The sequence below is a fragment of the Chlorocebus sabaeus genome, chromosome 7, assembly GCF_047675955.1.
Source record: "Chlorocebus sabaeus isolate Y175 chromosome 7, mChlSab1.0.hap1, whole genome shotgun sequence".
In the NCBI taxonomy this organism is placed as follows: Eukaryota; Metazoa; Chordata; class Mammalia; order Primates; family Cercopithecidae; genus Chlorocebus; species Chlorocebus sabaeus.
The window spans coordinates 29235473-29259787 of NC_132910.1; the positions used below are offsets into that span (position 1 = coordinate 29235473).

The following is a 24315-nucleotide window of genomic DNA, read 5'->3' on the forward strand; positions in this document are numbered from 1 at the left end:
TATGTATCACCTTCATAACTTATTTGTTGAATAGGCAGATAATTATTGCCATGCCTACTTAGTACTGAGGATTGAAAAATAAAGTGAAAAGACATTTTCTGTCTTTAAGAAGGTAAACACTGAGGGGAGAGAGATGAGAGCAAACTGCTGCACTAAAATGCAGTAAGTTTATTGGTAGAAAATACACAAAGTATGTAGAGGAATGAGGGACTGCTTTGTAGAATGAGATTATATAAAGAAGATTGCAGTTGAGAGGTAAGCATGAATAGGCATTTGCTTTCCTTACATGAATCAGGCAGAGGAAATGGCCATTTTACATATACCAAAGTATGAGAGAGCCAGTTGTGTTCAGGAAATTATAAGCAGCTTTCTATCATTTGATATATAAAATGTTATCTGATACTGGTGGTCAATGGGGTTAGACAGTGATAGACAGTGGGCCAGGTCACAGTGGGCTTTGTGTGCTATACCATGGAGATTAGATTTTATCCTCTTTGCAAATAGGAGCCATTGAAAACTTTAGGTCAGAAGAATGATGTAAGATTTGCTTATCAGAATGAGTATTGTGGGAACTGTATAAATGGCAGGGTAGCCATATGAGGATGGTGAAACTTTAAGAACAGAGACCAGAGAGGAGTTGATTGCAGTCATCCGGGTAAAAGATGAAGAAGGAAAGAGTCTGGTGGTGGCAGTGAAGACAGATGAGGAAGGATGTTGTTGGATATTAAGAATTAGAATTAACAGGAGTTACTGATTAAATGTAGGGGGTAAGGGAGTGGGAGGAATCTAGAATGATTTCCTAATTTTGGTCTTGAGTAGCCTAGTAAATACTATTTTAAATATGAATGCACAGGAAGTAAAGCAGGTTTGGGTATGACAATAGTACTACAAGGCGAAGGAGTCAAGGAGGTAGATAAGCTGGCGCAAATTTATTTTGTATTAACATGAAGCATTAACAGTATTAATAGGAAGTAGGTTGTGGTAAGTATGCACATTGTACTCCCTAGAGCAAGTAAAACGTACTCACACAAATAAATATAGCTTAAAACTATAAATAGGGGAATAAAAATGATATGCCAAATTTTTTAATTTAATAAACCTGTAAAGGAGGAACAGAAGAACAAATAAGATGAAGCAAATAGAAAACTTATATCAAAATAAAGACCTAAATTCAGCCATATAGTTAGTTATGATAATTGGAAATGGTCCCATACACTCCAAAAGGCAGAGATTTCAAACACACAAATAGGCTGAAAGTAAAATGGTGGATAAAGATATACCATAAAAACTGTAAGCATTAGAGAGTTGGATTGTATATTAATATCAGACAAAATAGACTTTTAAGACTACGATTATTATTAGAGAAAAATACGGATATTCTATAATAATATTAAGACTCATCTTAAAATAAAGCTTCAAAATACATGAAGCAAAACCTAACAGAATTGAAAGGAGAAATAGACTAATCAAGTACAGTTGGAGATTTTAATATTCTTCTCAGTAACTGATAGAACATATACACAGGAAATTAGTAAGGATGTAAAAGATTTGAACAACACTCTTAGTCATCTTAGCCTAGCTGCTATCTATAAAACACCCAACAACAGCAAATGTTGTTTGGTGTTGAACATTCACCATGGTAGACCATTTGCTGAGTTATAAGGCAAGTCTTAGTATATTAAGTCTTAAATTTATGAATGTAAAAGAATTGAAGTCACATACATATGTGTTCTGATTGCAACTGAGTTAAATTAGAAATCAGTAACCATGAAAAATCTCCAAATACATTAAAATGAAAAAGCCCACTACTAAATAACTCATTGATCAAAAAAGAAATCAAAGACTGTCTTAAACTGAATGATACTGAAAACTCAACATGTCAGAACTTGTGGGATGCAGCTGAAGCAGTATTTAAAAGGAAATTTATAGTTTTAAAGGCTAAATTAGCTGGGCACAGTGGCATATGCCTGTCATTCCAGCCACTTGAGAGACTGAGATGGGAGGATCCCTTGTGGCTAGGAGTTCAGGGTAGCAGTGCATTATGATTGTACCTGTGCGTAGCCACTGCACTCTAGCCAGGGCAACATAATGAGACCCGCTTTCTAAAAAAAAAAAAAGAAAGAAACATTTTGGCAATAATAACTCTCAGAATACTAGAAATGTAAGTGAAATTCCCCAACTTGACACAGCACATCTGTGAAAAAGCAACATTCTTAATGGTGAGATCATTGAGAAGGAATGCTTTCTACCTAAGATCGGGAACAAGGCAAAGATCTCTGCTGTCAATGCTTATGTTCAACATTGTACTGGAGGTCAGTGAAATAAAGGGCATACATAAGGGAAAGGAAAAAATAGATCTTTTTTTATTCCCAGATGATACTAAGCTATTTTAGTAAGTGAATTCTAATTAGTGAATTTAACGAGGTTATAGGATAGAAGGTCCATGCATGAAAATCAACGGTATTTCTATATGTAACCAACCTACAGTCAAACTGAAATTTCTAAAACAGTTCCATTTACATGAGCATAAAGAAATAAAAATATTTAAGAGGAAATTTAACAGAAGCTGTGTAAGACCTTTCATAGAAAACTGGTAAATGTTGCTGCAAGTTAATAGAGGGATATACCATAGTGGTGGATTTGAAAGCATATTATTAAGATAAGCTTATTTTTTCTATAGATTGAATGTAATCCCAGCCACACTCCCAGAAAGCTTAAAAAACAAAACAAAACAAAACAAAACTCATTCTCATGTTTAAATGGAAATACAGCGAACCTAGAATGGAAAAAATGATTTTAGGCTGGGCACTGTGGCACACTCACACCTGTAATCCCAGCACTTTGGGAGGCCGAGGCAGGAGGATTTCATGAGTTCGGGAATTCAAGACCAACCTGGGCAAAATAGCAAAACCAAATCTCTACTTAAAAAAAAAAAAAAAAAAAAAAAAAAATCAACTGGGTGTGGTGGCATGTGCCTGCAGTCCCAGCTACTTGGGAGGCCGAGGTGAGAGGACTACTCGAGCCCAGGAGATTGAGGCTGCAGTGAGCTGAGATCATGCCACTGCAGTCCATCCTGTGACAAAGCAAGACTGTGTCTTTAAAAAAAAAAAAAAAAAAAATTGTCCGGGTGTGCTGGTTCACACTTGTAATCCCAGCAGTATGGGAGGCTGAGGCAAGTGAATCACTTGAGGTTGGGAGTTTGAGAACAGCATGGCCAATGTGGTGAAACCCCATCTCTACTAAAAATACAAAAATTAGCTGAATGTGGTGACACATGCTTATAATCCCAGCTACTTAGGAGGTTGAGGCAGGAGAATCACTTGAACCTAGGAGGCGGCAGTTGCAGTGAGCCGGGATCGCACCACTGCACTCTAGCCCGGGTGATGGAGTAAGACTCTGTCTCAAAAAAAAAAAAAAAAAAAAATTTAAAAGAGAAAATGATTTTTAAAAGGAAGAACACAGTTTGAGATGTAAGACTTTATCATAGAGCTACAGTAATCAAGACAGTGTGGTATGGTATAAAGGATAAATGAATATAGTTCAAACACTGAGGTTCAGAAATGAACCAAAACTTATATGGTCAACTGATTTTCAGCAAAGGTGTCAAGGTTATGTAGAAAAAGAATAATTTTTTCAATGAATTTTGCTGAAATAACTGGATAAGTCTTTCCTCACATCAAACACAGAAATTAACCCAAAATGAATCATAGACCTAAACGTAAAAGATAAAGTCATGAAATTCTAGAAGAAAATTTTCTAGGAGAAAATCTTCATGGTGTTGGATTAAGTAAATATTTCTTAGGACACAAAAAGCATGAGCTATAGAAGAAAAAATTGCTAATTTGGACTTAATCAAAATTAAAAATTTTTGCTCATGGATAGGTACCCCTAAGAAAATGAAAAGGCAAGTGATAGATGAGGGGAAAATATTTGCCACACATAGCTCTGACCAAGAACCTGTATCCATGATATATAAAGAACTCATAACTCAGTAAGACTGTCAACCTAATTTTTTTTAAAAGGGGCAAAAGAGTTGAGTAGGTATTGTAGAAAAGAACATATGTGGCCAGGCACAATGGCTCATGCCTGTAATCCCAACACTTTGGGAGGCTGAGGCAGGCGGATCACCTGAGGTCAGGAGTTCAAGACCAGCCTGGCCAACATGGTGAAACCCTGTTTCTACTAAAAATACAAAAATTAGCCGGATGCAGTGGCACACACCTGTAATCCTAGCTACTTGGGAGGCTGAGGCAGGAGAATTGCCTGAACCCAGGAGGCAGAGGTTGCAGGGAACTGAGATCGTACCACTGTACTCCAGCCTGGGCGACAGAGTGAGACTCCATCTCAAAAAAAAAAAAAAGAATATATGTAATTGGCCATTAAACAGATGAAATAATACTAAACATTTTGATCATTGGAGAAATGCAAATTAGACAAAGAAGAAAGAATATATAAGGTCAAAGGAAGGAATTTTTATTTATGTTTTAGGATGGAGCTACCTTAAAAACTAAAATCTATATCATCTTCAATCTATCACATTTTTTCTGGTTCCTTTTTTCTAACTATACAAATGTATATATTTTTTGATATTCCATCAGACCTTCACTTCAGTATGTTTTAATGCAGAACTGTTTCTCTTTTCTTCTTGAGTCCAGTTCTTTCTCTCTTTATTACCATTACATCATCAATACGATATCAGGCTCAAAATTATGAAGTCCTTTATTTGTTTATTCTTCCAGGAGACATTTGTCCTATTTACTCCTTACTAATAATTTGCCTGCATCTAGGTAGAGATATCAAGTTGGTGGTTGGAAATCATAAGGGAGATTGTGGCTGGAGATAAAAATTTAGAAATTATCAGTTGTTAGATGGTATTTAAAGCCACGTGTCTGCATGAGATCAGTTAGGAAGGTGTGCATGGATAGGATAAGAGAAGTAACATGACTGATCCCTCAGGTAGTTCAACCTTTGGAAGGCAGGTAAGTGAGGGTGGGTGGTTCAGCCCTTAAAATGAGATGAAATAGCCAGTGAGAATCGTGTTTCAGAGGACAAGTCAAGATACTGTAGGAAGAGGACAGATTACACTGTGAACTGCTGCTAGTAGGTCAAGTCAGAGGAACACTGAGAAATGACTACTGGATTTGCCAATATGAAGGTTACTGAAGTAGGTATAAGAGAAAATAGAAGGAGAGGAAATAGAGATGGCTTTTTTTTTGAGAACTTACATTAAGAGGAATGTTGGGTGGTAACTGGAAGGCAACATAGGAGACGTGTTTATTTTATTTTGAAAAGGAAGGTTTTATAGCAAGTTTGTAAGCTAATGAAGATTGTCTAGGGAAGCAGGGAAAAATCGACAATGTAGAGGAAAGAAGGGAGGAGCAGTGTCCTTTTATGGGTGAGTACAAGTGGGGGTGAGCACAGAAATGAAGAGGTACGACATTTGTTAGGGGCATAGACAGTTTACCCATAGTGACAGGAAGGCAGGCAGTGTTGTGGGCTTAGATTTAGGTCAGTCACTAAATAATTCTTGAGCTTTTATTATGTACAAGGCACTGTTCTTATGAAAACAAACTTAAAAAATATATTTAAGTAAAGAAATTTAAATATAGATGGTTTAACCAGGTATCTGTTTTTTGTATACCACCATTAGCATCTTACTGTTTACTAGTATACAATTTTATCATACTGTTTAGTACTCAGTTACATCAGACTGTGATACTGAAAAATCTTCGTATTTTTTAGTAATTATTCATTTGTATATCCATTATCTCCCAATTAGACTGTAAATTGCCCATGGGTAGTTGCTTTCACTTATAGCTATAGTGCTCCTGAGCCAAATGAACAACTACTGAGATAATCCTAGGAGTAATGTATGCTGAGGGTATGCCGTGCTCTCTATGTAATGAGTTCCTCACATTGACTTACCTATGGAAGACTTGCTTGAGCATGGTGGGAGTGGTGTCTCTTCAGTGGCACAGTCTTCATTCTATATCTTACCCTTTAAATAATTCACATGTTTCTGTGCATAGAATTAAATTTTCAAGTTAAGTTATGGTATAGTGGAATATACTGTATTTTTGTTTATTAAATTTGTGTTAAAATGATAATGACCAAATCTTAGGAGAGTAATAGTTTATATTATAGTCTCTTGTATGATCCTTTGAAAATTCTTTTTTTTTTTTTTTGAAACGGAGTCTCGCTCTGGCGCCCAGGCTGGAGTGCAGTGGCGGGATCTCAGCTCTCTGCAAGCTCCGCCTCCCGGGTTTACGCCATTCTCCTGCCTCAGCCTCCCGAGTAGCTGGGAATACAGGCGCCCGCCACCTCGCCCGGCTTGTTTTTTTTTTTGTATGTTTTAGTAGAGAAGGGGTTTCACCGTGTTAGCCAGGATGGTCTCAGTCTCCTGACCTCGTGATCCGCCCATCTCGGCCTCCCAAAGTGCTGGGATTACAGGCTTGAGCCACCACGCCCGTCCAATTTTTGTATTTTTAGTAGAGATGAGATTTCGCCATGTTGGCCAGACTGGTCTCGAACTCCCAGCCTCAAGTAATCTGCCCGCCTCAGCCTCCCAAAGTGCTGGGATTACAGGCATGAGCCACCATGCCTGGCCTCTCAGGCTGGTTTCTTTTCTTTTCTTTTTTTTGAGACAGAATCTTGCTCTGTTGCCCAGGCTGCCAGGCTGGAGTGCAGTGGCTCAGTCTCAGCTCACTGCAACCTCTGCCTCCCAGGTTCAAGTGATTCTCCTGTCTCAGCTTCCTGAGTAGCTGGGATTACAGGTGCCTGCCACCATGTCTGACTATAGAAACTCATGCCAGTTTCTATAACCATTTGCATATTAATGAGCTACCTCTACACTGTATCATTCATTATGATATTGTTTCCACTGCTAAATGTTTCTGCTTTTTAGTTGTTTTTTTTTTTTTCCACTTCTTTATGGTAGGTAGAAGGTTCTTAAAAGATTTCAAGACTGTACTGTTATTATTATTCTTTTTTGACAGTCTCACTCTGCCGCCTAGGCTGGAGTGCAGTGGCACAGTCTCGGCTCACTGCTACCTCCGCCTCTTGAGTTCAAGCAATTCTCCTGTCTCAGCCTCCCAAGTAGCTGGGATTACAGGTGTGCACCACCATATCCAGCTAGTTTTTGTATTTTTAGTAGAAACAGGATTTCACCTTGTTGGCCAGGCTGGTCTTGAACTCCTGACTTCAGGTGATCTGCCTGCCTCGGCCTCTCAGAGTGCTGGGATTACAGGCGTGAGCCATCATGCTTGGCTGCTGTTATCTTTTGCCATAGTTTATTTTATAGATTTGATTTCATTATGTCATCTGTGTTTTTAATGTATGCTATATATTATTATTGCATATACTTATGTGTTATCCATAGTGGTGCAACAATATTACCACAAACAGTTGCTTGGAACAACACACATTTATTATCTCACCATTTCTATGTGTCAGGAATGTATGTGTAGCTGAGTGGGGTTCTCTGCTTAAGGGTCTCACAGAGCTCCACTCAAGGTGTTGGCCAGAGAGGTGGTTTCATCTTAGACTCAATGGGCGATGGATTTGCTTCCAGACTTACACAGTTGGCAGAATTCAGTTCCTGTAGGCTACTGGGCACAGGGCTTCAGTTTCTTACTGGCTGTTAGCTTGAGACTGCTCTCAGCTTGTTGCCCTGTGGCCCTCTCCATATGGCAGCTCACAGCATTGCAGCTTGTTTCTTCAAAGCCAATAAGGAAGAGAGTCTTTTCCAAGACAGGCATTATAGCTTTATGTAATATAATTATGTACACATGATTATTCTGTCTCTTGGTTTGAAGCAAGTTGCAAGTTTCATTCACATGCAATGAGAGGAGATCACACAAGAGCATGAACACTGGGAAACAGAGCTCTTTGGAACTGAAGTTTATCTGCCACTATTTGTTTGCTGTGTCTTCACATGAGATATGTGTTTCTTTTATTCAGTAATTTTTACTACTTATTTGGAATGATAATTGTGGATTTTATTCTAACTAGATTCCATTGGCCGTGACATCCCCAAAATGCTTGAATTCTTCAAAAATGGACACGAAATTAAGGTAGATGAAGAAAGGGAGAATTTTCTGCAGACCAAAATAGCAAGAGTAAGTTACAATGAAAATTATCGAATAACCCTCTTTTTTTTTGTTGTTCAAGTAATTCCTTAATAATTTTTAATATTATAAAATACCAATCATTTGGACTTGTTCTTGGCACTAGCATTAAGAATGGCATTAAACATACACATAGATACTTTTTTAATTCTATAAGTTAAACTCATAAATTTTAATGGTACTTGAGAATTTCTTGCAGAGTTATGTGCTACTGTCACATTTACTTGTCCTTTGCCTTATTTATCTGTTTTATGTATACACTTTTGTATTTATGTATTATATTTTAAGCTTATTGAGAATAGGGTTTAGATTTTGTATGTCCCCCTAATCAAGATTGCATAATGCTGAGCACATAGTAGGTGTTCAATACTACTTTAGTGGAATTGAGTAATTTGCTTTATGTCCAATTTTCTCTGCTAATGTTTTTAAAATTGTTTGCCTGTTTTTAGAAGATGCTGGAAATCAGTTTCCAAAGCCATTTTTAGGACACTAATATAGATATGCCACATTTCTAGGACTGTATTTTAAAATATATTGTCATTACAAACATTCAAGTTATTTATACTAAAGAATCTCTAAAGTGCCTATCCAACATATGTAATTTTTTTCTTGTTCATTTACTATAAGAATAACAGTAATTCATAAGTTGATAGCAAAATTTAAACAGGACCTACCAAGTGTCAGGTGCTATTCTAAACAATTTTTATATATTCTGTCTTTTAATTGTTAGCCATATGAGAGGTAAAATGATTGCCCTATCTTATAGATGAAGGCATGAATGCCCAGAGAAGTTAAATAAGTTTTCCAAGGTCTCACAGCTACTATGAGGCAGAATAAGCATTTGAATCTTGGCACTTTCCTTGAGTCCAGGCTGTTTATCCCTATACCATCTTGCCTCGTGACTGGAATTATTTGAATAGCTATTATTCTTTCTCTTTGCCTTCCCCCCTTACTTTTTAAGGGGAGTTCTGCATTATAGTCAGTAGCTAGTAGTCCAAACTCATTGAGCTATGCCCACGCAGGTCATCAGAAATATAGAAAAACCTGAGTCACACAGCCTAGGCAACATGGCGAAACCCCGTCTCTATAAAAAATACAAAAAAATTAGTTGAGTGTGGTGGCATGCACCTGTAGTCCAGCTACTTGGGAGGCTGAGGTGATCCCTGGGATCACCAAGGTTACAGAGTGAGACCGTCTCAAACAAAACAGACCAGAAGGTAAAGAAAAAGCTGGGTGCTATATTGCCCATTCTGGCCTCAAACTCCTGTGCTCAATCCTTCATTAGCCTTCTGGGTAGATGGGACTACAAATGTATGCCACCATGTGAGGCTTCTCAGCTAGTTTTATGGTCAAAAAAAACAAGAAAACTTGCTTTAGAAATGGAGCAAAGTGGCCGGGCGTGGTGGCTCACGCCTGTAATCCCAGCACTTTGGGAGGCTGAGGCAGGCGGATCACGAGGTCAGGAGATCGAGACCATCCTGGCTAACACGGTGAAACCCCGTCTCTACTAAAAATACAAAAAATAAGCCAGGCGAGGTGGCAGGTGCCTGTAGTCCCAGCTACTCAGGCGGCTGAGGCAGGAGAATGGTGTGAACCCGGGAGGCGGAGCTTGCAGTAAGCGGAGATTGTGCCACTGCACTCCAGCCTGGGCAACAGAGGGAGACTCCATCTCAAAAAAAAAAAAAGAAAGAAATGGAGCAAAGCAGGTTTAATCTAGTTGAAGATTGGGAAACCCCAGCTTGCCATCATTACCATCGAAGCTCAGCTCCAGTTTATTTGGCACTGAGCTCTGCTCCAGTCTAATGTTGGAATTTCCTTGTTCCCCAAAAGGCCTTTGGTAGCACTTCTTGTTTCTTAGGGTTGACAACATTGTAATTGAAAAACCAAACAAATGAAACATAAAATACAAATTTTAAGAATCTATTCTGAAGTTGTAGAGACTTGAGTTTGAATACCTGTTCAGCTACTTCAGAGATGGCAGACTTTAAGCAAGTTTCTTAATGTTGTTGTGTCTCAAATTTCCTCATCTATAAAATATGTATAATAGTAATTATTTCATTATGTGGTTTTGAAGATTACATAAAATTTTAAAATAGTAACATCTATTGGTTTGTTTTGGTTGGCCTTTTGGTACTGTGGAATATCCTTATAAGGCTCTTTGTGGCTGGATTGAATCTATCTTAAGTAAGGTTTTCAGTATATTCAGTAGTTAATAGTTTATGTAGATCCTGACTTGGAATATAAGAAACCATGATATCACGTTCATTTTTTTCAACAAATGCCATAGCGATTAAGACATAGGTCTTAATCACTAAGTAGTAGATCACTAACTAGTAGATCAGACTACTTGGATTTTTTGGAGATATAATTTCTTAATGAAAAATTATGTGTTTAAAGAGATGTTTTTTGAACACTGTTTAAGTATTGCAGTATAGTAGAAGGTTGAGTGGGTTTTAGATTCCTACTGTCTTGATTCAAACCTTTGTTCCAGCTAGAAAGAGCTGTACCCCCTTGCTCTCTGAGCCTCAATTTTTCCCCATTTCCCATTTCTCCTGTATATAAAATGATGGTAATAATATGTACCTTCTAAACTAGGAAGGAATAGATGAGATAATAACATAATTACCATTTAGCAGAGTACTTCTGGCTAAGGGAGAGTAACAGGGACCTAATTTACCCTCCTACTTAAAACAATCAACATTATTTGATATGAAAACCAGACAAAGAAAACGACAATGCAGTATCATTCGTGAACATAGATGTAACAATTGTAAACTAAATTTTAGCAAATAGAATCCAGCAATATATAAAAAGGTCAAGTAGGGTTTATTCTAGGAATGCAAGGTTAGTTTAACATTCAACAATTAATCATTACAGTTCACCATATTAAGAAAGTAAAAAACAAAAACCATATGAGTGTCTCAGTGGATGCAGAGAAAGCATTTGACAGAATCCAGTATCTGTTTTTGATTAAAAAGTCTCAGCAAACTGGGATAGAAGTCCATGTCCTTAACCTGTAAAAAAATGTCTAAAAAAGGCCAAAGCTGACATCATATTTAGTAGTGAAACACTGAATATTGCATTTCTCCTAAGATCAGGAACAAGACAAGGACATCCCTCTCACTGCTGCCTCTTTTCAACATTGATCTGGGGCTTCTAGGCAGCGCAATCAGGCAAGAAACAGAGATAAAAAGTCAACTAGATTCGAATGGAAGAAGTGAAACTGTCATTATTCACAGATTACATGTTCTAACTACTAGAAGAACGAAGTGAGTTAGCTAAGGTTGAAGGTAGAAGCTCAATGTACAAAAATAAATTGTTTCTGTATAACAGCAAGGAACAATTAGAAACTGAAATGAAAAAGCAACAGATGCCATTTGTAGTAATAGCAAATATATTAAATACTTAGGGGTAAATCTGACAAAGATGTTGAAGATCCATACATCAAAAACTTTAAAACACAGTTAAGAAAAATAAAAAAATTAAATAAATGGTGACTATATGCCTTATTTATGGATCAGTAGACTCAATATTGTTAAAAATGTCAATTTTCTCCAAGGTAATCTATAGATTCATAGCATTCTCAGTCAAAGTACCAGTCAACATTTTTGTAGAAACTGACTAGTTGATTCTAAAATTCATAGAAAAATGCAAAGTGTCTAGAATAGTTAAGACAACTTCTTTGAAAAAGAACAAAGTTGGAAGTCTACCTGATTTCAAGATTTATAAAGCTGCAGTAATTAAGACAATGTGGTATTCATATCAAAAGAAAACAGTTAATGGAATAGAATAGAGAGTCTAAAAAGAAAGATGAAACATGTGAACAACTGATTTTCCACAAGGTACAATGGCATTTTTTTCTGGAGAAAGGATAGTTCTTTCAACAAACAGTACTGAAACAGTTGGATATCTGTATGTCATAAAATGAAATCTGACCAATACTTCAAGACATATATAATAATTAAGTAAAAATGAATCAAAGACCTAAATGTAAAGCCTAAAGTGATAAAACTTTGAGAAAAGAAAGTTGGGTTAGGGAATGATTTCTTAGATAAGACACAAAAAGTATGATCCATAAAAGAAGAAATTGATAAATCACTCTGTAAAAATTAAAAACTTCTGCTCTTTAAAAGACACTGTTAGGGAATGAAAAGACAAATTACAGACTGGGAAAAATATTTGAAAATCATGTATCTAATAAATTCCAAATATATAAAGAACTGTCAAAAACTCAATAATAAAATTACCCAATTTTAAAAATCAGAAAAGATTTGAACACACCTTACTATGGAGATACATAGATGACAAACACTTGGAAAGATGCTCAGCATCTTTAATTGTTAGGAAATGTAAATGTAAATGAAAACCATGATGGGATAACACACATCTATTTGGAATGAATAAAGTTAAAAAGACTGGCCATACCAAGTGTTGTAAGGATGTGGTGGGACTTGAGCACTCTTACAGCGTTTGTGGGTATGTTAAATGATGCAACCTCTTTGGCAAACAGTTTGGCAGTTTTTTAAAATTGAACATCCACCTACTATATGATCCTGCCATTCCACTTTTAGATAATTTACTCAGGAGAAATGAAAACATGTATCCATACAAAGACTTGTAAGCAAGGGTTCATATCAGATTTATTTGTGATAGCCCCAAACTGGAAAATTTCCAAATGTTCACTGCAGTTGAATATAAAAAAAAAACTCTTCAGTAATAAAAAGAAATTAACTTGATACATTCTACAATATTGATGGATTTCAAAATAATTGTGCTGAGTGAAAGAAGTTAGAAAAAAGGGAGCACATCCTATATGATTCCTTTTGTATAAAATTCTGGCAAATGCAAACTAATGTATGGTGACAGAAAGCAGACCAGTGGTTGCCTTGGGGACAGAGGTGGATGAAGAGGGGCGGGAAGGAAGAATTACAAAGGCACACAGTAAATTTTGGGAGTGATTGTTATGTTATTCTGACTGGTGATTGTTGCATGTGTGTATACATAAGTCAAGGCTTAGTGAATTGTACACATTAAGAATGTGGAGCATATCCAATGGAATACTATGTAACAACATAAAAGAATAAACTATGAATACATGTTACAACATGGATAAACCTCAAGAATATTGTGCTTAGGCAAAGAAGCCAGACACAGAAACTACTTGCTGTATGATACCATTTATATAAAATATTCAGAAAAATCAAAGTATAAAGACAAAAAGATTAGTAGTTGCATAGGAGGGGTGGGAGGAAACAGGTATTAACGCTAAGTGTGCATGTTCGTATTGGGGTGATAATGTTTTCAAACTGATTTATGGTGATGGTTGCACAACTCAATCAACTTACTAAGAAACATTGAATTTTACATCAGAAAATGGTAAATAGTATATGCAAAGTATGCCTCAATAACATTAAAAATGTGCAGTATGTCAAGTTTTACAAAAGTAAAACAAAGTTTTACTTTTACAAAGTAGTAAAAAACTATACCATTGTATTATGCAAAATAATTGTTCTGTAAATTTTATTGTTAGAATTATCTGATAGTTAAAAATTTAGAAACGATTTTACAGCAATTTAATGAAGTTTCCTTGAGTGAAATTATTCTTCTTATGCAGTTGAAAATATTGAAGATGTGATATTTGTGTGTGTGTGTGTGTGTATTTGTAGCCAATATAATATGATAAATTGATATAGAATGAGTGCAGCAGATAAAAGGGCACTGACGTTATCACATGCCTAATAAGTGTCCTTACTTGGATAAAAGGAAGATATCTAGAACAGAGGTCAATAAATGACAACCAGGGGCCAAATCTGGTTATGGCTGTGGCCTGTTTTTGTATAGCCTGTGAGCTGACAATGGTCTTTACAGTTTTAAAGGTTGTAAAAAATAAAGCATATGCTACAGAGCCTGCATATGGCCTGCAAAGCCTAAATCATTCACTATCTGGCTCTTTACAGAAAAGATTTGCTGACTTCTGATCTAGAAAGATGTGTTTTGGGAGAGTGAAATGGATTAGTTTTGTGTCTACTACCTGTACAGGAGAGACTCTCACTGTAGTTAAATCATCTTGATGTCCTGTGTTATGATTCTGTGCTTCAAGATCCATTTCTAGTATTGATGTAATACGGAATTGATCTTAAGTAGTTTATAGTTTTCCTTCTTTATCAATGTGCTAAATATAATCAGTTGAATGATCTTTCTTAATTATTTAACTTGAGGATTAGTATCTTAGATGTTAGAACTCAGCCACTAATGCTTTTGTATATCAAAACTGTGTATACTAATGCTCTTATAGTCAGCCAATATCTAACATTTGTCAGCAGTACTTTCAGGTAAATTAGGTTTTTTTGCTTCTCTTTTCTTGTTTTTTAGACAGAGTCTTACTGTATCACCCAGGCTGGAGTGTAGTGGCATGATCTCAGCTCCCTGCCAGGTTCAAGTGATCCTCTGATCTCAGCTCCTTCACCCAGTAGCTGGGACTACAGGTGTGTGCCACCATGCCTAGCTAATTTTTGTATTTTTTGTAGAGATGGGGTTTTGCCATGTTGCCTAGGCTGGTCTCGAACTCCTGGGCTCAAGTGATCTGCCCACCTCAGCCTTGCAAAGTTATGGGATTACAGGCACAAGCCACTGTGCTTGGCCTTAGTTTTGTTCTTAGTATTTCCTACCATTTGTACCTGTAACTTACATAGTCATGAAACTGGTTATGTCTTTATGCTATCAAATGCTCATATCAGTGAAAATGTCATTAAGATGATGTGTTGAACATCATGAAGACAGAACAAGTTATTGGAATATGTTGTTTTTTAATCAGTTATATTGCTATCACATAGACACCGTTTATTTTCTGTCATAGCATGAAGCATAATTGGTTGGGATAAAAGCAAGTTGCCAAAGGATCAGATAAAAGGGAAAAGTCTTAGAGTATAAAACTGAAAATAAAGAGCTACAGAGGAGAAAAAGTACATTTCTTCAACCTTTTTCCCCCAATGGCTCTTTCCATGAAACAGAAATGAAACTAAGGCAGATTCTCAAAAGATGAAGTTGAGACATATGTACCTGGCCACTGTTTATATTCTAAATAGCAATTTAATTTCAGATAGTAATTAATTTTAAAAAGATTTATCTGAGTTTGCTATATAGAAAATAATATAGTCATAATTCTGCTATCCAGATAACGTTTGACATTTAAAAAATTTCAAATTAATATGCATATGTGGTTAAATTCAAATAATTCACAAAAGCATATAAAGAAACACTAGAACCCCTTTCCCTGAAATAGTTTTCTTGTGGAACTTAAAAAGCTTTTAATTAATGTATGTACATGGTTAAGTTAAAGTAATTTACAAATGCATGTAAAGAAGCACCAGAGCCCCTTTCCCTGCAATTGTTTTCTTGCGAAATTTCTATTTACAGTTTTATTTTTGTTCTTCCAGAAATATTAAGGCATAAACATAGGCACCTTCGTAAAATTCATTTATTTATATTATGCCACATATACTATTCTGTAGCTTTCTTTTCTGTGGATAAAAGTGTAGCATGGATGTCTTCAAAGATATAGTATGAATGTCATCAAAGATGCAAAGAGATCTGCCACATTCTTTTTAATGCCTGCATAGAGTTGTATTTTATCATATACCATAATCAGTTCCTTATTGATAGGCCGTTAGTTTGTGTCCCGATTTTTGCTATTGTAAATGATACTTAATGAAAATTTCGCAAAGAAATATTGCCAAAATTCTCCAAGTATATCCATAAGGTAAATTTATAGAAATAGAGTATGTGTTGAAAATTTTATTATATGAATTCCTAAATTACTTTCTAAAATGTTTATACTAATTTATCATTATCCAACAGTGTGTTAAAAGTACTTGTGTCTTTATGCCCTCACCAGCATTGGGTATTATCACACTTAAACATTTTGTCAGTTTGAAAGTTGATACATTATAGGTGTGAGTGTGAGCGGATGTGTACTTTTAACAGCTTAAAAATTTCAGTGTGAACATTACCATCATTTTCTTTGGTTACAGTGTTGTTCTCTTTTACTCCTTAAGATTCTGAATCTCCTCATCTGTCCACCATTCTTATTTCTTTCACGTTCCTAGCCCCACTCTTATTCTCCACAACTCTCTTTTTTGTGTATGCAGTCTCCTATTGACTCCTTTTACCGTGAACTCTTTCTGACTCACCCCTACCATCACCTGCTCTGTTTACAAGTGCGTGGTAAATAAAATTGACAAGAGCCATGATCACTGAAAGTTGAGTGCTTGTAAACTTGAAGTGTTCACAAACACTGAGATTGCCTGGCATTTGCTAACTACTGAAAAGAAAGCCTTTTCTACCCAGTAGAAAAGGGGACTGGTTTTTCTGACCCATGATATAGTAGGGATTTTTAATGGATCCTATGTATTTAAAAAATTACGCTTATTTTTTGACTTTTCTTAAGCTTTATTCACTGATCAGGTAAAATTACTGTTAGCTCATTTAGAATCTAACCATAGAAAAAACAGAAAACAGTCAACTTAATATGTAAGTTCTATTTAACAAATATGTAAAAATACTGACTCTGATGCAGACACAATGCTGGTGATACAAAAATATAATGACCTTTTTTTCTCAAGAAAAATACTTCTCGTAGGGGAGATAGATATGTAAATAAAGTACAGGAAAATGTGGTAAGTATAATAATAGAAATGTATATATAGGGCTGGGCGCAGTGGTTCACACCTGTGATCCCAGCACTTTGGGAAGCCAAGGCGGGCAGATCACCTGAGGTCAGGAGTTTGAAACCAGCCTGACCAGCATGGTGAAACCCCTTCTCTATTAAAAATACAAAAATTAGCCAGGCATGGTGGTGCATGCCTGTAGTCCCAGCCACCCGGGAGGCTGTGGCAGGAGTATTGCTTGAACCCGGAGGGCGGAGGTTTCAGTGAGCCGAGATGCGCCACTGCACTCCAGCCTGGGTGACAGAGCAAGACTTCATCACAAAAAAAAAAAAAAAAAAAAAAAAATTTTACGTGTGTGTGTGTGTGTGTATATATATATAAAATACATATACATATATATATGATATAGAAGTTACAGAAAAGTAGCAATGATTGTTTAGAGTAGCAGTGGAACAAGTAGGTCAAGGGTGGGTTCTAGGAGGAGTTTGAAAATATATACCAGGTAGAAAAGGATCATTCGTATTTCAAAATAACACGCATAATGATCAATGGAGCACAAATTATTGATTCAACTGTTTTAAAGAAACCAAATAATGGTGATTTAACTTTGATAGAAAGTTAATTTTCTCCCAAGTTTAAATTGGTTTTCAGCTCAGGGCTTCTTTGCTCCACAGGGTTATCCAGGGATCAAGGTTTCCACCTCACCTCTTTTTCGTTGTTGCAGTGTTCTAGGGTTTTCTTTTCTATGTGATTGAAGCTTGCTGACTACCATGTCTGAATTGTAGCCTGTATGAAAGAGGCAAGAGGAGGTAGAGAATAAGCAGTTTCTTACAAGCATGTGAGCTATTGCCCTCATCACTTTTGCCCTATCCCGTGGTCCAGAGCTTAGTCATATGGCTTAGCTCAAGGTCTGTGTTTTATAGCAGCTAGGTGGGTGATCATGTGATCATGTACCTGGCTAAACCTGATTAAAGGAAGAGGGGAGAGATTTGGGGAGAAATTAAGGTTTTACCGTAGCTGAGGAAGAACCAGGAATCCTAAAAGAATAAGAAAATTGAAGGCAATTTTTTTTTTTATTTATTTATTGTTATATCCCCAACTCCTAGAAGATTGCCTGACATATAGCAGGTACTCAATAAATAATTGTTGGGTGAATATATATATGTATGAATAAATAAAATTTTCTAATTTGAGATCAATTAGAAATGATTAAAACTACGTTTCAAATTATATAATGAATCAGTAGGAAAGTTTTAGTCTATAAAATTAACCAATGAGACACTAAACTTTTAAAAGTGGAATAATATTGCTGGAATTAATTGTTGGAATTTCACAAAATGACAGAATTAACTGTCTTGTCCTCTGTTTTTTATAAAAATGTTTAGCCAGGTGTATAGTTTGATGTTACTCAAGAAAGTTAAAACATGTCCAAATATTGTAGCATTAACTTGTCAGAATGGAGACTTTGAAGTAATTTTCAAAGGGCAACTGTTAGTATTTTATAATATACCACAAATCCATTTTGTATTAGCTCTGAGGCTCTCAGAACTTGCTTTGTTTTTTTTTTTTCATTGATAGATTTATTACATGATTTGAAATACTTGGCCTTCAGTCTGCTTCTCCAGAACACTTCTAAGTGTAATTGAAGGTCACTTACATTGTTGCCTGGTTTTCTTCACTTGTCCTTCATTATAAGATAAAGGTTCTTTCTATTTTTCTATAAATGTTGACTACCCCATTTTATAGAGGCATATATAATAACTTTGTCAAAAACTAAAATGTTCTTTCCTTTCACTTTTGTTAATATTGATTACCTCACATATTTCAAAAACAAAGAAATGTGATAGCATTGTTGTTGAGGTTTCTTTCATTTGCTGAGAGTGGTAATCAAAGAATGGAACTTTCCACTAGGAAAAAAATTACTTGAGTTGTAAAATATGGTATATTAGGACTTGTGGTAAGAAGTATTTATCAACAAAATAGGGCATGGCTATTATTTGCTTTTTTTAGCCTTTCATAACATTTAGTACCATAATAAATTACATAACTCTCATGACTTATTATATATATTCAAGAACCTATAAAATCAGATCCATGTTATATATATGTGTGTTTTCTAGTATCAATTAGCAGACTTTTTTGGCTGAATCCAGTTGGGTAGAGTTTCATAAATATAGAACACTTAATGTAGTTTTCATAGGTTTTAGATTTTAAAATCAATTCTAACTAAAAAATCTTTGGGGATTAGTCAAGTTAAATAAAAGTTGGAAATAAAAACAAACTAGCATTGGTAGTGCACACTGGACCTTTAAAGAAGTGCAGTGCACTATGAAAGTGACTTAGTTTTTTATCTTTTTAAAATAATTTTGGTTTCTTTATAAGTGCTTTGCTATCCGTGTAGCAACTTGGTAGAATTTGCCACATTTTATAAAAAATGTTTGGTCTTCAAAAGTATGTTTAGTTAAGGATTGCTATATTTTCAATCAACTTGTGCTTTTTTTCATTTCAAAGTAATTCCTTTCAAGTGTACATGTATATACAAATGAAGCTTTTTAAAATGACTTTTTACTATAATATTTTTTGACAAGTCATAAAATAAGGAATTTTGATATTTTATCTTAGAACATTGCAGACTCCTTGAGTTCATAGCATTTTTCAAAAGAAAATCTAAAGAGAAATTAATCCATATTCATAACATTTCAGGTAAGAAAGTAAGGAAATGAAACATCACACACTGTCTTGAGATCTGTTGCTTCATACAGCTGTAGCTCTAGTAAGCTCTTTCCCGAAAAAGGGAAAACTGCTGAGCAGAGAGACTATAGGAACCTGCCTGTGGGATCACATGAGGTTTGATTCTGGAGTGGCAAAAGTTGAAATACAAACACAGGAAGTCTGGCTTCTGCTAATTAGCACATACTTCTATGTCCAGAACAAATTCTCTTCTTCTAAAGGAAGAAGGGTTATTTTCCTTTTATTCCCTCTATAGTACCCGTCTGCTTGCCATTCATCCTTTTTTTTGAGACAGTGTCTTACTTACTCTGTCCCCCACGCTGGAGTACAAGTGGCACAAACTTGACTCACTGCAACCTTCACCTCCTGGGTTCAACTGATTCTTGTGTCTCAGCCTCCTGAGTAGGTAGGGACTACAGGCGCCTGGCACCACACCCAGCTAATTTTTTGTATTTTTAGTAGAGATGGGTTTCCGCCAGGTTGGCCATGCTAGTCTTGAACTCCTGGCTTCAAGTGATCTGCCCACCATGGCCTCCCGAAGAGTTAGGATTACAGGCATGAGCCACTGCACCCAGCCCCATTGATTCCTTGACTTAGTAATTCAGCATATTACACCAAATCTAGCAAAAGTTAAAAAACTTTTCAATGGTTCTACATGGGCTGGCACCTTATTTCTACATGGGCTGGCACCTCCTTACTATTTTCTATCTATCTATTTTCTTACTATTTTCTCTCACAAAGTACACATGTACACACATTCTGAATGCCTGCTAAGTGGCAAAAACTGTTCCTAACTATGGGGATATATTGTTGTCCAGATGTTCTTGCCCTCAGATTACTTTCTAGTTGAGAATATAGATAATATACAAATAAATATATATGTACTTAGGTAAGGAGACAGAGTACTGGTGGAGTGTGTGTATGTGTAGCTATTTTAGATAGGTCGGTCAGGGAAGGCCTGCCTCTCTAAATTGAAGGTAACATTTGAATAGAGACTGAATGAAATAAGAAAACAAGTTATGAAGATATCTGAGAGAAAAGTATTCTTGAGACAGGAGGCAGCAAGTACAAAGGCTCTGAGGAAAAGAGGGGATTGAGCTTTTACAGGAACAAGAGATATTTCTTCTGGGTGTTAGAAAAGGCTAAAATATCTTTGAAGAAATATATGCTCAAAAAGTTCTGAGAAAAGTATTAAATACACAAAGGAAACTACTTTGATATAGGAGGACATAGAATTACATATTTTACTGACAATACATTCCTGAGTATCTTTATATAATAGCAATCTTAACTTGCTTTTATTTGAATAGAAAAGCCTTTCGTGCAGAGTTTTTTTCACATCAGGAAACCTTTATGAGGCTAACAATAGACTTCAAGATTCTGTGAACTTCCTGAAATTTTATGCAGAGTACTATGTGTACGTGCATGTGTACATTTTTCTTGGGCGAGTGGTTGTGTTTTCTATCAGGAATTCATGACTCATTTGTTGAGCAAATAGTTATCAGGTACCTACTATATGCTGGGCACTACTCTGGATAATAGAGTTCTATACATCAACAAAGTAGACAACAATCCTTGCCTTCATGGGATAGACATGTAGATGGTATAAAGGTAGACATCTGGTGATAGAAGATAAATGGTAGAAAATAAGTAAAAAACAAAGCAAAAAAAGTATTTCAGATGAAAGTGCTAAGGAGGGAAAAACAAGTTGGAAGAAGGAAGGGTATGTAAGTAATAGAGTTAGCATACTGAAATTTTAGATAGGATATCTCATGTGAACTTCTCTAAAAACATGACTTTTGAATCATGATCCAAAGAAAGTGACTGAAGGAGGGGCATTACATGCAGAAGGAACAGCAAATGCAAGGCCGTGACAGTATATCTGGCATGGTTGAGGACTAGCATAGCTAGTATGGCTAGAGCAGAGAGCAGGGGTTGTAGGTGATTAGGTCATAGTAAAGATACTGTCTTTTAGTTAGAGTGAGATGCAGACCCTTTGGAGGGATTGAGCAGACTAACATGATCTGACTTCTGAAAGGCTCAGTCTCACTGCTGTATTGACAGGAGACTGAAGGGAGCATGGATGGAAGCAGAGTCCAGTTAAGGGTCTTTCGCAATAATCTTGGCTAGAGATGAGAGTAGCTTGGACCTGGTTATTAACAGTGAAAGTGATGACACTGATTGGATTCAGGATATATTTTAAAGATATAGTTTATGGAATTTGCTGATTGAATGGATATGAGGTATGATAGAAAGTGAAGAGAGCAAAGAATGGTTGCAAGATTTTTTGGTGACGAAACCGGAGTAATGAAGTTGCCTCTAACTGATAACAAAGATTACAAAGCGGAGTAAATGAATAGGCGGAAGGGTTATTATCAGAAGCCCAGATTTGGACATGTTCAGTTTGAGATGCCTTTTAGATGTCCAAAGGGAACTGTGTAGTAGGTTGTTGGATATTCAAGTCTGATGCAGAGAAAAGGACTGGGATAGGGATCAAATTAGGAAGTCATCTGCATATAGATAGTTCATAAACTTTGATTTTCCTCAGTAAGTGTGATGTTTGCTGTTTGTTTAATAGAAATATTCTTTATTATGTAAATGAATAGTTTTAAAAAGAGGTTTGATATTTAAGAGAGGAGCTGGTATTTTTATTTATCTATTATTTATTTATTTATTTTTGAGATGGAGTCTCGCTCTGTCGCCCAGGCTAGAGTGCAGTGGCGTGATCTCAGCTCACTGCAACCTCTGCCTCCCAGGTTCAAGCGATTCTCCTGCCTCAGCCTCCTGAGTAGCTGGGATTATAGATGTGCACCACCACGACTGACTAATTTTTGTAGTTTTAGTAGAGACAGGGTTTCCCCATGTTGGCCAGGCTGGACTTAAACTCCTAACCTCAGGTGATCTGCCCACCTCAGCCTCCTAAAGTGCTGGGATTACAGGTATGAGCCACCTTGCCCAATCCTGGTTTGTCCTTTTAATTGTGGATATATGTTGCAGTTTACTGAATAGCTTTTGAAACAATCTGTTGAGATGTTTATTTTCTATAATCTATTGACATGACATACTACCGTATATCCAACTATTCTTATATTCCAAGGATAAACCCTATTGTATATTATTGTTTTCCAAATATTTCTGGCCACTATCATAGTAAAAAATAATTTTTATATCATGACCCAATCAAACTTATGTGTATATGTGAGAAAAAAGTTTCAGGAGGGCCGGGTGTGGTGGTTCACACCTGTAATCCCAGCACTTTGGGAGGCCAAGGCAGGTGGGTTACTTGAGGCTAGGAGTTCAAGACCAGCCTGGCCAACATGGTGATAGTTCTGAATCTTGCCTCCTCCCTTCATTCAGGGCTCTGGTCAAATATCACACTTTAGAGAAGCCCCCACTTTGAAACCCCTTCTCACATGGCAATCTTCATGCCTTTCATTCCTTTGATTCCATTTATCTTTTTCACAGTGCTTATTGCTACTGGCATGTTATTTATGTGTATGTTTATTTGTCATGTTTGTCATGTTCTCTCCTTCCTACTAGAGTGTTAGCTTCATGAAGGTAAGAACATGGCCTATCATTTTTACTCATGGTCTACTCATTTTACTCTACATAAAGAAAAAATTATGGTATATATCGGTACTCAGTATTTGTAGAATAAATTAATAACCTTTTTCATCTTTCATGGCTAATAGTCTGGTTTTTCTTTTAATTTCTTAAGTGAATTTTGGTAGTTATATATCTAAGAAAACCATCCAAATTTACTAGCATAACTTTATACTTAGAATCTTATTTGTAGATGCCCTCAGTATCTGCATATGTTTTCTCCCACTTTTTTATTTCAAAAATTTTCAAGTGAGTTGAAAAGTTGAAAGAGCAGCACAAAGAACACCCGTATACTACTCATCACCTAGATTCACCAATTTTGTCACATCTACTTACCAAAACTAGTAAAACTAGATTACTTACAGAAACTAGTAGGTATTCTTTTGTGAATTTTTTAAAACACTTGAAGTTAAGTTGAAGCATTGTAGTGCTTCACCCGTAAACATTTTAGCATGCATAGCCTAAGGATAGGGATATTTTCATATATGTATGAAAAATAATGAAATATATGTTTAATATATATTAAACTAATTAGATATATATGTGTGCATGTATTTAACTATGAATAGATTTATAGAGATATAGTTAAGTGCTTTTCTCTTTTTTTTATTTGAGACAGAGTCTTGCTCTCTCACCCAGGCTGGAGTGCAGTGGCGTGATCTCGGCTCACTGCAAGCTCTGCCTCCCAGGTTCACACCATTCTCCTGCCTCAGCCTCCCGAGTACAGGCGCCTGCCACCTTGCCCGGCTAAGTCTTTTTAAGAACAGTTTTTAAAATTTAATTATTGGTAGTTTTTTCATTTATAGTTTATTGCTGCTTTTTTTCCCTTATCCTGTTTTTCTGAGATTTGTTATTGGCTTTGTAATTATTTAAGTTATATATGAGATTTGTGAGGTTTTGTTTTTTTTTTAAATGATGAAAGAGTTTAAGTGTGTGAATTTGCCTCTAATTACAATTTTGACTGCATCACCATGTTTTGATTTTTAGTTTTCTTGTTATTATTTTCTAAGTAGTCTGCAATGGTACTTTTTATTTCTTCTTACTTGTGAGGGTATTTTATACTTTGCAACCTTTTTTGGCTTAAGTTTCTTAATATTTTTGTTTTATGGTTGAATAATGCATCCTTTGTAGTTTCTATTTTCTTTTAATTTCTTGAGACTTTCATTCTGGCATATAGTGTAGGTTTAATA

General features: G+C 35.9%; 1 protein-coding gene across 2 annotated transcripts in view; it reads left to right on the forward strand.

Annotated features, from left to right (window-relative positions):
- MRPL1 (mitochondrial ribosomal protein L1) overlaps positions 1–24315 on the forward strand; it is a 92341-nt gene that overhangs the window by 42581 nt on the left and 25445 nt on the right. For both annotated transcript variants that reach the window (XM_007998986.3, XM_007998987.3), the window contains one exon: positions 8011–8117. In XM_007998986.3, the coding sequence (XP_007997177.1) occupies positions 8011–8117 (107 nt within the window). The remainder of the gene's footprint in view (positions 1–8010; positions 8118–24315) is intronic.